Genomic DNA, 14,696 nt, shown 5'->3' on the forward strand with positions numbered 1-14,696 from the left:
GCAGCCTTTTTGGAGTTACAGTATCGTTAGATTATCAGTTGGTGGCTTTTGGTTTTTTAATAGTTTGAGAGACACTTTTTGATTTAATTGTATGAATTTCATGCTTTTGAAAAGACATCATACTAACAATTGTAGAATACATGGGCACTGAAAGATAAATGTTTATTTCTCTAGCACTGTGGTTTTAAATAAGTGAATACTTATCAAGTTGCTTATTTCTGTATGCATTTCAAAAAGACTTGTGTTCATTTGCAGCGTTTCATTACAACCAGGACAGGTTTATAGGAACACACCGGGTAAACTAACAGCCATACAGTGTGGTGTTGAGTGGAACGTTTCAAAAACTTACACAGCTGGATAATTAATTGTATTTGTAAGGCGATTTGAAGATCCCAAGGCACTTTACATATAAGAAGGGGCCCACTTCATCTGCTACTGAAGTGTAGCTCCCAATAGCTGTTGTTTTGTGTAGGTGGAGCAGTGGAGAATTACTTCAACTGAATTAAATCGAGCTTTCAGAAAACTAGATTGCGCCACACCAAGTGGAATTTAACCAGGGCACTTGAGTTAAAACCCCTTCTCTTTCAAAGAGTGCTATGCGATCTTTAATGGCCAATTATTTGAGACCTCAACTTAATGTCTCATCCAAAGAACGCCACCAGCTACAGAAGTTTCCCAGTCTCAATGCTGCAGCATTGATTTGGGGGAAGAATGAAGAGTGCCATCTGTTAGTCCACCAACACCACTGAACGCTTTACAGCCACAGCACACTGTTTCCTTAGAGGTCATAATTTAATAATTATTAATAATAATTAATAATTGCTTACACTTATGTAGCGCTTTTCTGGACACTCCACTCAAAGCGCTTTACAGGTAATGGGGACTCCCCTCCACCACCACCAATGTGCAGCATCCACCTGCAGCATCCACCTGGATGATGCGACGGCAGCCGTAGTGCGCCAGAATGCTCACCACACATCAGCTATCAGTGGGGAGGAGAGCAGAGTAATGAAGCCAATTCATAGATGGGGATTATTAGGAGGCCATGATTGGTAAGGGCCAATGGGAAATTTGGCCAGGATGGCGGGGTTACACCCCTACTCTTTTCGAGAAGCGCCCTGGGATTTTTACGTCTCATCCGAAGGACGGAGCCTGTTTACAGTATAGTGTCCCCATCACTATACTGGGACATTAGAACCCACATGGACTGCAAGGTGAGCGCCCCCTGCTGGCCCCACTAACACCTCTTCCAGCAGCAACCTTAGTTTTTCCCAGGTGGTCTCCCATCCAGGTACTGACCAGGCTCACACCTGCTTAGCTTCAGTGGGTTGCCAGTTGTGAGTTGCAGGGTGATACGGCTGCTGGCTAAGCACTCTAAGCTGTTAGTACTGCAGTTGAGAATGGATGCAAATCTATTAGGGTAACAGAATGAGAAGTTGTACTGGTCATAGTATTAAACCTGACAATTTAAATGAATACATGCGATACTGGATGATAGCCTTAAATGCAGACAGTACCGTACTGTTGTATGAATTTGGTCTGTTCTTCCTTCTTCCAGGCTGCCTGTTCTTCCTGTGTCTGGGAATTGTCTACATGTTCCGGCCCAACATGACGTTTGTGGCACCATTCCAAGAGAAGATTGTGATTGGCATGTTTTTCCTGGGCGCCATTCTCTGCCTTTCCTTCTCTTGGCTGTTCCACACTGTGTACTGCCACTCGGAAGGGGTGTCACGCATGTTCTCCAAGTAAGTGGCTCTGCATAGATGTTGTATGGGTTGTAGGATATGAGGAGCCATTCCATCATTAACCTGATGATATTTTCCTAAGCATCTTTTGTGCATTGACTTTAAACTATGTCTGTACTACATCCATATGCACTGATTATGTCTAGGCCCATGCTTTTGTTTTTAAAATATCCAAAATAATGTTTGCCAAAAGTGTCAAAAAGGTTTATTAAATGTAGTTATTAGTGCTATCTGCACTGCATATAGTTTGAGAGTGCCTTTGTAAATGGTGTGTTGGATCAGTCAACTAATGTGGACTAATTTCTAAGATGCTTCAGTCACTTGGTGACTTGACCAATTCTGTCTGTTTTACAGGTTGGATTACTCGGGCATTGCCTTCTTGATCATGGGCAGCTTTGTTCCCTGGCTGTACTACTCCTTCTATTGCTCTCCCCAGCCCTGCTTCATCTACCTGATTGTCATCTGTGTCTTGGGCATCTCTGCCATTGTCGTGTCCCAGTGGGATCGCTTTGCAACACCCCAATACCGTGGGGTGAGGGCAGGTGAGCCCAACAGTCACTGAGAGTTTGAATTTTATATAATTTATATATTTTTTTAATAACATGCTTTTATTTCTGAGTGAATAATATCGGTCTTTTCTTGGGTTTTATTTGCTGTGCAATATATTGCTTCACTATTTTTGCGTCTTTGTCTCCCTTGTTTTGCCTAAACACAGCAATAGCAATGCCTGCCAAGGCTTGGAGTACTCGCTGAGAGGGAAGTGTGGAGGTCTGGATGTTAAACTATCTAGGACCCTGGGATAGGGTTAAATGGGAGATAACAGAGCAAGATACGACCAATCTTCTCAAGTAAATCTAAATGGCCAATCTAGTTTTTTGTTAATGTGGCTGTTGTTTTTGTAAATTCTCTTTGGAACCTGAACCTTAGCTTTAGTGCTAGGATTAGTTAATTGGCCACAGAAAAACAATCTCAAGTTATCAATTTATGGCACTTTTATAGAGGCCATTTAGATAATGCACTAAAGTTCCCTGCTGACATTTATGGTGCAATTATAGGAAACTGCCCTGGTGCCAGGCACAGGGATTCTTTCTTTTAATGGCCAACTAAAATATATGGCAGTAAAATGATGTAAATTAAACCCCTTGATAGGTTTCAACTTCTTTTACACTTGGTCTTGTTTGCATCTGATTGATTTTTTTGAAGTAAAAAAGTTATAAGGACATACTTTCCAAATCTCATGTTTAAAAGTATTTAACATTGACATATATACCACTGTTTTAGTTTATCTATGCAAGCTTTAATGTTGTATATTTAGAAGCTTTAAACTTAACTCTTGTATCAATGTTTGAATATAGATTATAAATATTAATTGGCTGCTTGCATACTCTGGGGAAATGCTGCCTTAGCATACTTCTGTGATTTTCCAGCATTACACATTGACTTGTTTCATACCAAAACAATAATCATGATTGCCATTGTCACCACAATAGCTTCGTGCCTCTCTCAATTCTCCTACTACTTTATGGGAATTTTTTACAACTGTCGTGTAGTCCAAATAAACTCTTTAACACAGAACCAGTGTCTTACAGTGTGTACACAGCATGCTAAGCAATGCGTGTCGTCTCCCTGCAGGTGTGTTTGTAGGCCTGGGGCTGAGTGGTGTGGTTCCCACACTGCATTTTGTCATCTCTGAAGGCTTCCTCAAAGCCACCACTATGGGCCAGATGGGCTGGCTCTTCCTCATGGCCGTCCTGTACATTACTGGAGCATGCCTGTATGCTGCCCGTATCCCCGAGAGGTTCTTCCCTGGGAAGTGTGACATCTGGGTAATTTTGAACTTTCTTTTTGTGATCCTTTTACCTCACAGTTATATTTACAATTTTTGTTAAGTTTTCATCGTATGCTTTTTGGGCATTGCACAGCGCTAAGTGTGTCTGGGAGTGAGGCCTATATAGCCTTTGTCATAGGATTACTAATTTTATTAATATTGATACAGAGGTAACAAAAGTGTGTATGGTATTACGGTTCACTGAATTAAGTCCTGTTTATATTAATACTCGAGTGCTCTAGCTAAACACTTTTAAAGGTAAATGAGGTTAAGTCAACAATAACTGAAAAGGAAAATGAGAAATATGTTGATTCCAGGTTAACAAGCGGTAAAGTGAATGTGTTTGTGTGGCCTGGTCAAAGTCTTGACTTGTATCTAACAGAAAATGTGTGAAATTCTGTATCTTTGTTGACGTTTAACTCCATTCGCCTGTAAAAGTGTTCATTTTGAACATTTTAGTTTTGATTAAGTGTTTCTTTTTCGGGTTCATCGAACACAAGTGGCTGAAACTATTTACTCTTCCTGAGTTTTGTTTGTGGAAAACATGCAATAAACAACCAGCCTTTTGTCTTTTAATTGCAATCCTGTCCACCTAGAATTTTTGCCCCCTAGGAGTTGACTATGGTAAACGGTTTTGAGCAGGTGAACAGTTTTTCTCTGAACAAGAACCCCCCAGGCAGGAGAGTGGCTTGGCATATCTCCTGAAATGTGTAAGGAAAGCAAAGCAGCCTAGCCTGGACAGTGGAGATCTGGTTGGGCTATTTTTGGCAGGGCAGAAGAAAATAGCACCTGTCCCCTACAATATTGCAGTGACCCCTCCTCCAATTATTCCCTCTGGAAGCAGAACGGCATCTGTGCCTTATTAAGTAGACACATTCTATATTTGGGGCTCTGCAGATTGAACCCAGATGTGTGTGTTGTGTGGCACGAGGCTTGGGCTCCAGTCACATGCAGTAGTGTGTGACTTAGGTCAGGGGTTGGTGCCCTGACTTCTGCCCCGTAGGAGAAAAGCTGGTCTTATAGGAAGTGGGATGGAGTTCAGCTTCCTGATGGAAACTTCACACATGGGAATACTGGACCTTAAGGGCAGTGAGGTCACGGAGCAGCCGTCTTTTTCCATGCAGAGTATTTCCTCAGTTCGCAGTAGCTGTAGTTGACTCTTTTCAGAATGACCCGTGTCTTCTCTTTTTTCCATGGTGTAGTCCCGCATGAAACTGCTGAGCCTATTCCCCGTTTGATTTATCCTTAACCATAATTATGGTGGGTGACCTTAGCAAGTACAAACATGATCAATCATCACTATTTTTGTTTTGTTTTTTATGACACTTATTCAATTAATCATAATTATGTTTTGGTCCAACCTGCACAAATCCTGAAGTTGAAGTTATGGCAGACATTGAAATTCCTTCTTAAAAAAAAAACAGAGCCAGCAATTTGACATTGCTGCAGTAAGGCGTTTTGGCAGCCATTTGAGAAATTAGAATTGTGTTTACTGCACAAATATTTAATTTGACTTTCCGGCTCGTACTCTCTTAAAGACTTGAGTTAACACGTACATGGCAGTGAAAAGTGAAATTTGCCGTCTCCGAGATATAGTTTCATAGAACAGTTCTCTAAATACAGGTAGTTTTTGAAGTACACAGTGGATCTCTTCCTGAAAGGTGCACAGTGCATTAAAAACTAATTCCCACAAGAATGCAAGCAAACTCTGGTACTCTGGTCCTACAGTATTATTTATGTCTGATTTTCAATGTCCAAATCTAGTTTGGCCTCTGTGTCTGAAGGTGGCTAAAGGTTGAGAAACATCCAGCTGTCTCAACCTATACTCCTTATACAGTAGATGTAATATATCACTAAAGCCATATCACCCTGCAACTCACAACTGGCAGCCCACTGAAGCTCAGCAGGCGTGAGCCTGGTCAGTACCTGAATGGGAGACCTCCTGGGAAAAAATAGGTTGCTGCTGGAAGAGGTGTTAGTGGGGCCAGCAGGGGGCGCTCACCCTGTGGTCCATGTGGGTCCTAATGCCCCAGTATAGTGACGGGGACACTAAAACGCCTGTAAAAACAGGCGCCGTCCTTCGGATGAGACATAAAACCGAGGTCCTGACTCTCTGTGGTCATTAAAAATCCCAGGGTGCTTCTCGAAAAGAGTAGGGGTGTAACCCCGGTGTCCTGGCCAAATTTCCAGTCATGGCCTCCTAATAATCCCCCTCTATGAATTGGCTACATTACTCTGCTCTCCTCCCCACCGATAGCCGATGTGTGGTGAGTGTTCTGGCGCACTATGGCTGCCGTCGCATCATCCAGGTGGATGCTGCACATTGGTGGTGGTGGAGGGGAGTCCCCATTACCTGTAAAGCGCTTTGAGTGGAGTGTCCAGAAAAGCCCTATATAAGTGTAAGCGATTATTATTATTATTATTACTAAGGTGTGGTGAGCTGTTCAGAGTGATTAAGCTCTGATTAGTTCACATTATCAAATGCTGAGAAACTATGGTCATACAAGTCATTTAAATTGATGGTTAAGTAATGCCTTTTACAAGGTAATTCCAAAAAGGTGTTTTACAAAAGAAGCAATAAAAGGCTGAAAGATTGCTGCAGACGGAAAACAAACCAATGGAAAGTGTTATAAAAAATCGTTGTCAAAAATGCAGCATGCAAGGTATTTAGTTTCTTATAGCCCTTTCAGTGTTTACACGGAAGTCTTTTAAGACATAACAAATGCCGCTTCGCCTGATTCGTCTTACTGGAATGTGTCGTTTCTAGCTGAATATTGTCTGTGATGTGCACTGTGCTCTCGCATCCTGCTCTAGCACCTGTGCACCATTATTAGGAATTTTCCGAAAACAAAAGCAAAGCGCTGTGGTAAGGTTGAATATCGTTTCAAGGGCTGCAAGTGTAGTGCATTTCAAGAGAGTAAAAATGAGTTCTAGTGAATTGTTTTCTATTGATTGGATATTCGTCTTGAGCTAAAACTGTTGCCTTTGTTAATACGAGAATTTAAATGACTAAGAATGATGTGTTTTATACGAAGAGTCTACAAAATATTTTCCCAATCCTGTTTTGGGGAAAAGTGGGGGGGAAGTGGCTTAAACCTGTACAGCTAGGGGTTTTCCAAGTCCAGGACTACAAGTAGGGATACGAAGATGTCTTCAAGAAACTAACTAAAAATAATGAGAAGCCCCTCACTGTAAATCTGTCACAACTTCCAGGGTGCATGGTGTTTTAAGGTTGTATTGTAGAATCACGGTTGTAGTAGTAGATCAGTGTTGTAGTGGGTGGACCTTTTCATGATTTCAGTTACCCAGCGTTAATGGAATACCACGGCGATGATGCATATCCAGGCTTTGTGAATAAATGTCTCAATACCACAACTGTGTCAAATGTAGTGGGTATGTGTACAACACAGAGGAGAGCCAATGAGTGGTTAATATAACAATATAATATAATATAACAGGGCCTTCTCCTGTTATGCCCCAAAGCTCTGGAACTCTCTCCCCAAGGATATCGGAGAGTCACCTTCTCTAAATTCCTTCAAATCCAGACTCAAAACCCTCTTGTTCAGAAAAGCCTTTACTTAACTGGTTCCATTCTTCACCCCTCTGCTTTTCTTAGTACCACCATCCACAGTCTCCTCTGTATATTGGTCCTCTGTATATTGTAATTATGTTTTATCTGGTGTATTCTTTTTATTTTCTGTTGTTCTCATTCTGTAAAACGCTTTGAGAAGCCACCTTATATATAAAATAGTTTATTATTATTATTACGTTCTTATCTGAGCACCTTGACAGGTTTTATAGGTATCCGAAATTGAACGTGTTCGGCGCGGTTTTTGCGTTTTAACCACACTTGTGTTTTCTGAGCTTCCCTGCCTGCTAAACAAGCCTCTTCCTCTCTCCCTCCCCATCTTCTCCCATCAGTTCCACTCCCATCAGCTGTTCCACATCCTGGTGGTGGCCGGCGCCTTCGTCCACTTCCACGGCGTCTCCAACCTGCAGGAGTTTCGCTACACTGCTGGGGGCGGCTGCACCGAGAGCAGCGCTCTGTAAGGAGCAGAGACGGAGGGCACCCACGTCAGAAGGAGCGAGCGATTTGGACCAGCGCGTCTGTCATCCAAGCGGAAAAGACACTGGTGGAAAAGGTCTAACTCTGACCACCAAGTCTTGCTGCACCGTTGGGAGAACGGTTTCCAAAAAGATTATATATGTAGATAATAAATTATATAGATGCAAACTATAAAAAAAAGCCTAAAAAAAGTTCTGATTTTACTGAATGCCATATTTATTTATGGAAAGAAAAACACAGTTACTGGGAGGTTTGTGTGGTGAATTCTTTTTTTTTTTCCCAAAATGGGCTGTAGCTGCTTTTAAAGGTTTTTCTCTTGTAAATAAGATTTCTAACTTTCACTTATATAAATTTGTATTATATACATATAAAAAAAATACAAAAAAAATTGGAAGCGAGTTAAATGAGATTTTTTTTTAAAAAAAGAAAGTGTTTGCTGGAGTGCCACGCATACTGTTGAAATTGACTTTGCACAAAGTTGAAGAGAGATCCGGGGGGCTGTAAGGCTGGAGACACTCCCCAGCAGCCCCAGGGGTTGATTGCTCCTTTTATGGGCTCGAGCACAATATGAGCCTGAGGAAAGTGAGCAGCACCTTTAGGATCTACAAGTCAGACAAATGCAGCTTGACTCCCAGGGAAAATGGCTTGTGCTCTTCTGTATTTTCTAGTAGAAAGTGGGAATTGATGCTTTCCGGGTAAAGCAAGGCCTATTCTGATACAGCCAAACGTCAAAGGATTAACCACAGTGGCACAGGGATCTGCCACAATAATCCCCCTAGTTCTCTCCTTTGCCCGTTTTCCAAGGCAGGTGTGAGATATTGATGTTCAGAGCTTTGAACAGGTTTCCTATTTAATGCGAAGACCGTCCTTCTTCACAGTGGCGGGCCTGACTTCATAAGTCAGACCCTTAAGCGCTTCTGCAGTATGGACAGCTCAACTGACTGTGAATTTTGCTTTAATGGGCAAGACAGCAGAACCTTTCTGTCCTTTCCCTTTCCCCCCCATCTCATCTGAACCACTGTGGAGCGTTGCTGAAGCCCTTCTGCTTTGATCTTTGCAGTTTTTATCTGCCTTTCGTTTTCCGCCATGTCTTGTCTGTACCATCTTGTTGCCTGTGGCTGCTCTGTAAAAAAAAAAAAAGTTAGAACGACTAAGCACTTTCCAGCAGTCGACTGAATCAATGATTGTAAAAATGGCTTCGAATGGGGAAGGAGGTTGGATAAAATTGCTTTAGAATCGGCCAGCACCAAACAGCAGCTATTTCCTTCTTTTGGAAGCCTGCTTTTTTCTTACCTTTGAAGGGATTTAAAACTTCTGAGGTACCCCTGTACCTAGACATTAACTGTTTGTAACGGCGAGTTAATTGGGACATATGTGCACATTATTTCACTCATCCTGGTTTCCAGTGATTGTCATCTAACGTCTTGTAGAGACAAATACTCTAATGAGCTTTAAGGAAAAATTATCCAGTGTGCTTTTTCTCTAGGAAAAACAAAAGATTCATTGATGAGATGGAAAATATGCTTTAAAAAACAGCTGTATCTTGTGTTTTCATTGCGTTATTGTGAGAAACTGAATTATCTGGTTGTAGGCTCTTCTAAACAATGGTTTCCTGTAACTACTTCAGCAAGAAATTGCTCTTTAAAAACTCGCGTCGGAGAATTTCTCTGGATCTCGCAGTGGATTGCTCACCGATGTTTCTTTGCTTTGTCAATCATTTGGCTTAGTTGATGCACCGGACAAAAGTCATGACTGTCGATTTCAGTCAAGGTGTGTGCAATTGGTGAAAAATAGGAATTTTAATTGCCCCTAATGGGTCTTGCTTTTAGGATGTTTTAATTAGTTTAAATTACTTTTTAACCCACTCTTGGACAGACACCAGAGGTTACATGGAGCAGCAGTATATTACAAAAATGTTCATCCCTCCTTTTTTTTTTAAAGAAAGGGCTGTTCAGTTGTCTTCATTGTTTATGGACAGAGCTGAGTCTGATTAATGGTAAATGCACTGTGATGCATATTCTCCAACATACATCCTTTCGTCTTTAAATGTCTGATAAGAAGGAACCCTTTGCTGCAGTTGTTGTATTTAAGTTATAAAGCTTAGAAATAGTGCTACTAAATGAAAGCACTCTTTGACATGCAAGCTGGGTTGTCCTGTCACACTGTCCCTCTAGCTGTGCCCCAGTGATATATCTGGTGTGTTGACACAGTGTGAATGGCTGCTGGGAAGAGATGCACTTGAGTCAGCAGGTCTCGGTACATAAGTGCAATTCTTTGACATCATCTCCTTCACAAATGACCCAGTTCTCCGTCTGCACTTATTTTCACTATCTCCAGTTTCTCTTGCAACAGCTTGACCTTTTCTGAACTGAGGCCACAGAGTGCTTTGTCACTCTACTGTCTTGCTTAGCAGTGAATCTCTGTTCTGGTTTCTTGCTCCTTGAGGAGTAGTCAGTGTCGGGTAGATTCTCATTCAGTCCATAAGTCCATAAGAAGCAAAGGGGCAGTTTCTTACACATGAAGTGATCTAAAAACATTGACAGTTGATTTAAAAAAGTGTGGCTGGAGTATGCGGGAAGAGTATTTGTTATGGTGCAGAATAATGAAAGCACTGCCACAGATATCCAAATAATGTATATACGTATTTACTGTAATGTTGAAAGTTAAATATTATTCCATCATTTTATTTGCAACACAATAGCAGGAGTAGCTAATGATGATAAATTACAGATCAGTATCAAAGAAACAATCTTCATAGTATTGCATTGCGAGCGCGTTCAAATCCAGTTTATTTATAAGATTACCACATGCCCTTCTTCTCCATCTTACACATATTGGCAAGTGCACTGAGCCACATGGGTATTAGCAAAGTCCTAGACGAATAGTTCATGAATCGTCACATGAATCGTACCGTGAAATTCACAACAGTTCAGTTAATTGAGAGACGGGAATGCACCGTGGGCCACATTCACTGAATCCTTTTATTTTAATGAAAATGAATTAAGCAAATGCAATACCTGGGTTAGAAAAAAACCAAACCCAAAGACAGGACTTCTTAGAAATTAGGAAACTTCAATCATTGCAGAATGAAACAGGCGTTCAGTGAATATTTCCCAGTGTGCCTTACTGCCAGTTGTCTTGTCTTGAATCTTTTTTTTCCCCTGTTGTTTGCTCAAGATGAGACAAAGGAGCAGACTGTCGTGTTCCTGTTCTTCAGACTTGTCACCTGCTTTTTAATACATTGAACTGTCACATTGTTGAGTGGAATGGCCAGAAGCCATAGACTTTATTTTTCAGAGTTTTAACTGTCTCCTTGTAATACTAATGACTTAATGTTCCCTTAATTTAGCCTTTCCTTGTGTGGATATGTCCCCAGATCTGCATACAGTATTTCAGTATTGTTAAGTTCTTCAGAAATGTCTGTACTTAGCTAAAGGGCATGGTGACCATCTGTTTTTTTTGTGCTAAAAGTAAAATGTGCATGTCTCCAAAGTATAACAATGTTTACAGTAAATTTAGCCTCACACCAGAACCTGGTTTTAAATGCAGACAAGACTCACAAGGAACTTACGATGAAGATTAACTGTTGAATTTTTACTAATAAAACAACGAAGGAGCAGAAACTGGATCAATTTTTGTGTTTGACTGGGAACTAGCTTTTACTTTTTCTTTGAAACCAGGACTCTCGAAACAGTTAATATTTAGTGGATGAAATATCCCAGCAGGACTAGACTGACCCTTCACTTGCCTTACAGGAAAGTGCTCATCACTGTGACAGGAACCTGTGTTTGAGTGCATGTGTGTTCACTGCATTCTCATTAGGGGTGCTTTGACCTCTTCATCTTCTGTAGTTAAAGAGAGGCCTTGTTCTTGTGGCGATACACTAAAACAAAAACATTGAAGAAATGGCTGTTTTTCTTACTTTTTCTTTTGGGGAGTGCATCTTGTTGAAGCACACGAATAGTTCTGAAAGGCTGTATGATTGAGAGGATATTTTTATCTGCTGTATTGTTCTTCTAATAAAAAACTTTTTGAACTCGGTCAGTACTTGTTACTTTGTCACACTGGGTCATAGTGTTCTTCTTAGTGCGGTACTGTGTTGAAGGGTATTATGGTCAAGTGCCTTATCTGACATTTGTACTCACAAGATTCTTGTTATAAGGCTAGAGCTTTCACCCACTGCTTCACACACCTGCCCTCCATTGCATGTTTTGAAACTCTGCTGTTTTCTCAGCTGTTGTATGATTCACTTGTTCAATGCCCTGATGTATCATTTGCACTGTGCTGGTCTGCTTTGAACAGGAATTTTAAGAATCCGTTTTTCCTGGAAACATTAAAAACACGGACAAGAAACAATACACACTGTCCAAACTACTAGCATACAAATGCTTAGCTTTGAGGAGCATGAGGCAGACATCTGCTGCTACCAGACCACAACAATCTCCAGATATCGATCCTACTGGAAACAGGTGGAACCAGTGTAACATTAGCAGTTAGTTCATTTTTTTACATATCATCCATCATTATAACCTCAATGGAAAGTGACACTAGTGCACTAATGGGTTGGCATTGGACTTGCTTGAAATCACTTCCGGTTCGTGTACGAGATATTCTAGCAGATATTCTAAGATTGCCGCTGGAAGTGGTGTTATTGGGGGTCAGTAGGGGGTGCTCACCCTGCGGTCTGTGCTCCAGTATGGTGATGGGGACACTATACTGTAAAATGGCGCTGTCCTTCAGATGTGATGTAAAACCGAGGTCCTGTGGTCATTAAAAATCGCAGAGCGTTTCTCGGGTAGGGGTGTAACCCCGGTGTCCTAGCCAAATTTCAAATTGGTCTTTACCAGTCATGGCCTCCTAATAATCCCCATCAATGAACTGTCTTCATTACTCTGTTCTCCTCCCCACTGATAGCTGATGTGAGGTGAGTGTACTGGCACACTGTGGCTGCTGTTGCATCATCCATTTGGGGGCTGCACATTGGTGGTGGTGGTGGAGGGGAATCCCCACTACCTGTAAAATGCTTTGAGTGGAGTGTCCAGAAAATTGCTATATAAGCGTAAGGAATCATTATTATTTTTATTAGTATTAGTATTTAGATTGATAAGTGAAATATAAAGTTATATTTGCTATTCTGAGTTATGGTGTTATGTTAGGAGCTACCAGATTTAAGAGCTCAGTGGTTTTTGAAAGTGATATATTATGCATTAACATACGCAGACAGAAAAATTGAATAGAGCAGCTATTTAAAGGATTACTGCTTTTTTAACATTTTTCCTAATGTATTTTTTTTTGCAATAGGTTATTCTTAATCAACACACTTTTGAGTTGAAAAATGGAATTCAAAGGTAAATTAGTAAGCTAAATTATTAATGAAAATAATGGCATTACTGCAGTTACCCAGTATGTTGACCGATTTTGGTTAAAAATTCCAGTATGATAGAGGTGAGAGCAGAGGTCTTATGACGCAGTGACTAATTACCCTGGAAGCAGTAAACAGTGGAAGAACACACTAGTTCAATAGCTTTCTCAGAAACAGGTGTTCTGCTTGAAACATGTGCTGGTGCTGCCCTCGTATGGGCATTGAAAGAAACAACACACTGTAAAAGAGTAGTGAAGCATAAAATCGTTTGCTCAGACACTTACTGTGCTGTCCCATTTTGTGAAATTCCATGGACATTTATCCTGTATTTAGCTAATATTTTATTCAAGATACGAATGTTCACTGAACATGAAAAAAAAAAACATTCTACATGCAAACATGACGAAAACTTCTAAGGGTAAAATAAACTACAGTAAATGTGGGTAAAATGTAAAAAGAAAAAAAAATAAATCTGTTGATTGCATAAGTATTCAGAACTGTGACCTATTTTAAATGTAAAAATAACTATTTAGTTTGGCAATGATTACATCTGAAAGCTGTCTTGAGTAAGTCTCTACCAACTTTGCACCACAGATTGGTGAGATTGTTTGCTCATTCTCATGTTGCTGGGGATTGTTTCGAAAAAACTGGGCCACTCAAATACATTCACTCCAGCAGAACTTTAGATCTGAAATGTGAATTGTGCCCCAGTTTTAATTCTTTAATAGACTTTCCTCTATTGTTTGCCTTTATTTTGCTGCTTCCATTTTCCTTCAGTCCTAAGAAGCTTTCCAGTCTCTGCTGAGGGGAGACTTCCGCATAGCACAAAGCTGCCAACACCATGCTTAGCTGTCCAGAGATGCGCTGTAGTGGATCTGTCCCAGAAGTGTAACACTTAGCAATGGGACCAATTTCCAATTGGTTCCAATTTGGTCTCATCTGACCACAACACCTTTGCTATATTTGACCAGGAACACTCAGGTACACTCATTGTTGCAAATTCCATGTGTTTTTATTTTAAGTTGTGGCTAACTTCTTGCCATCGTGCCTTATGGGCTGGATTTGCCTGTGCATCCCATCTTCTTGGCTATTGAACTCTGTAGCTCTCTCAGACTTGTCATTGGCCTCACAGTTCCAGTATAACCAATCTTCTTTTTCGTTTCAGAAGTCACAACTGCAAGCTTTAGAGCAACAAAATGTGAAAACTGTACAGGTATGAGTACTTTTGTGGGGCACTGTATATATTTACACATATATGTAAGAAATCACCTTACATAGAGCCCAGAAATGACAGTAAAATAGCCACAGTTTTAACCACAGTTATTATTCTATTAGAACAGTTTGTGATCAAAAGCTTATGTGATTGGCCCTGTAATACGACACCTCTGCCTTGATCTCCTGTTTGTGCAAGTCCCTCTCCCACATTAGCATACAAAATGCATAGAAATATATGACCATTCGCACCAATTACCCCTAGGGGCTGAGGTGTGGTCAGCCCCAAGCAACTGGGAGCCATTCAGCACCATTATGAAAGCAAAAAGCCAGTCAGGCATAATGTAAATGAAAGGCAGTTAAATAGCTTGATGGTATCTAAGGTTTGGGAAATAGTTAAAGACTAATAAATACATAAGACTGAAACAGCCCCTGTTCCCTGCTGTCCTCACTTGACCAGTTAGGGGTCGGTATATAAATGAT

General features: G+C 40.8%; 1 protein-coding gene across 1 annotated transcript in view; it reads left to right on the forward strand.

The window, feature by feature from the left end:
* The window catches only part of LOC148829167 (adiponectin receptor protein 2-like), a 61,015-nt gene extending 49,335 nt beyond the window's left edge, over positions 1 to 11,680 (forward strand). The window contains exons 5-8 of the mRNA XM_088923112.1: positions 1,559 to 1,745; positions 2,100 to 2,287; positions 3,378 to 3,571; positions 7,495 to 11,680. Of these exons, the coding sequence (XP_088779238.1) occupies positions 1,559 to 1,745; positions 2,100 to 2,287; positions 3,378 to 3,571; positions 7,495 to 7,623 (698 nt within the window). The 3' untranslated portion in view covers positions 7,624 to 11,680. The remainder of the gene's footprint in view (positions 1 to 1,558; positions 1,746 to 2,099; positions 2,288 to 3,377; positions 3,572 to 7,494) is intronic.
* Positions 11,681 to 14,696: the final 3,016 nt, after the last annotated feature.

Source organism: Atractosteus spatula, chromosome 8, assembly GCF_055471065.1.
Source record: "Atractosteus spatula isolate fAtrSpa1 chromosome 8, fAtrSpa1.hap1, whole genome shotgun sequence".
NCBI lineage: Eukaryota > Metazoa > Chordata > Actinopteri > Semionotiformes > Lepisosteidae > Atractosteus > Atractosteus spatula.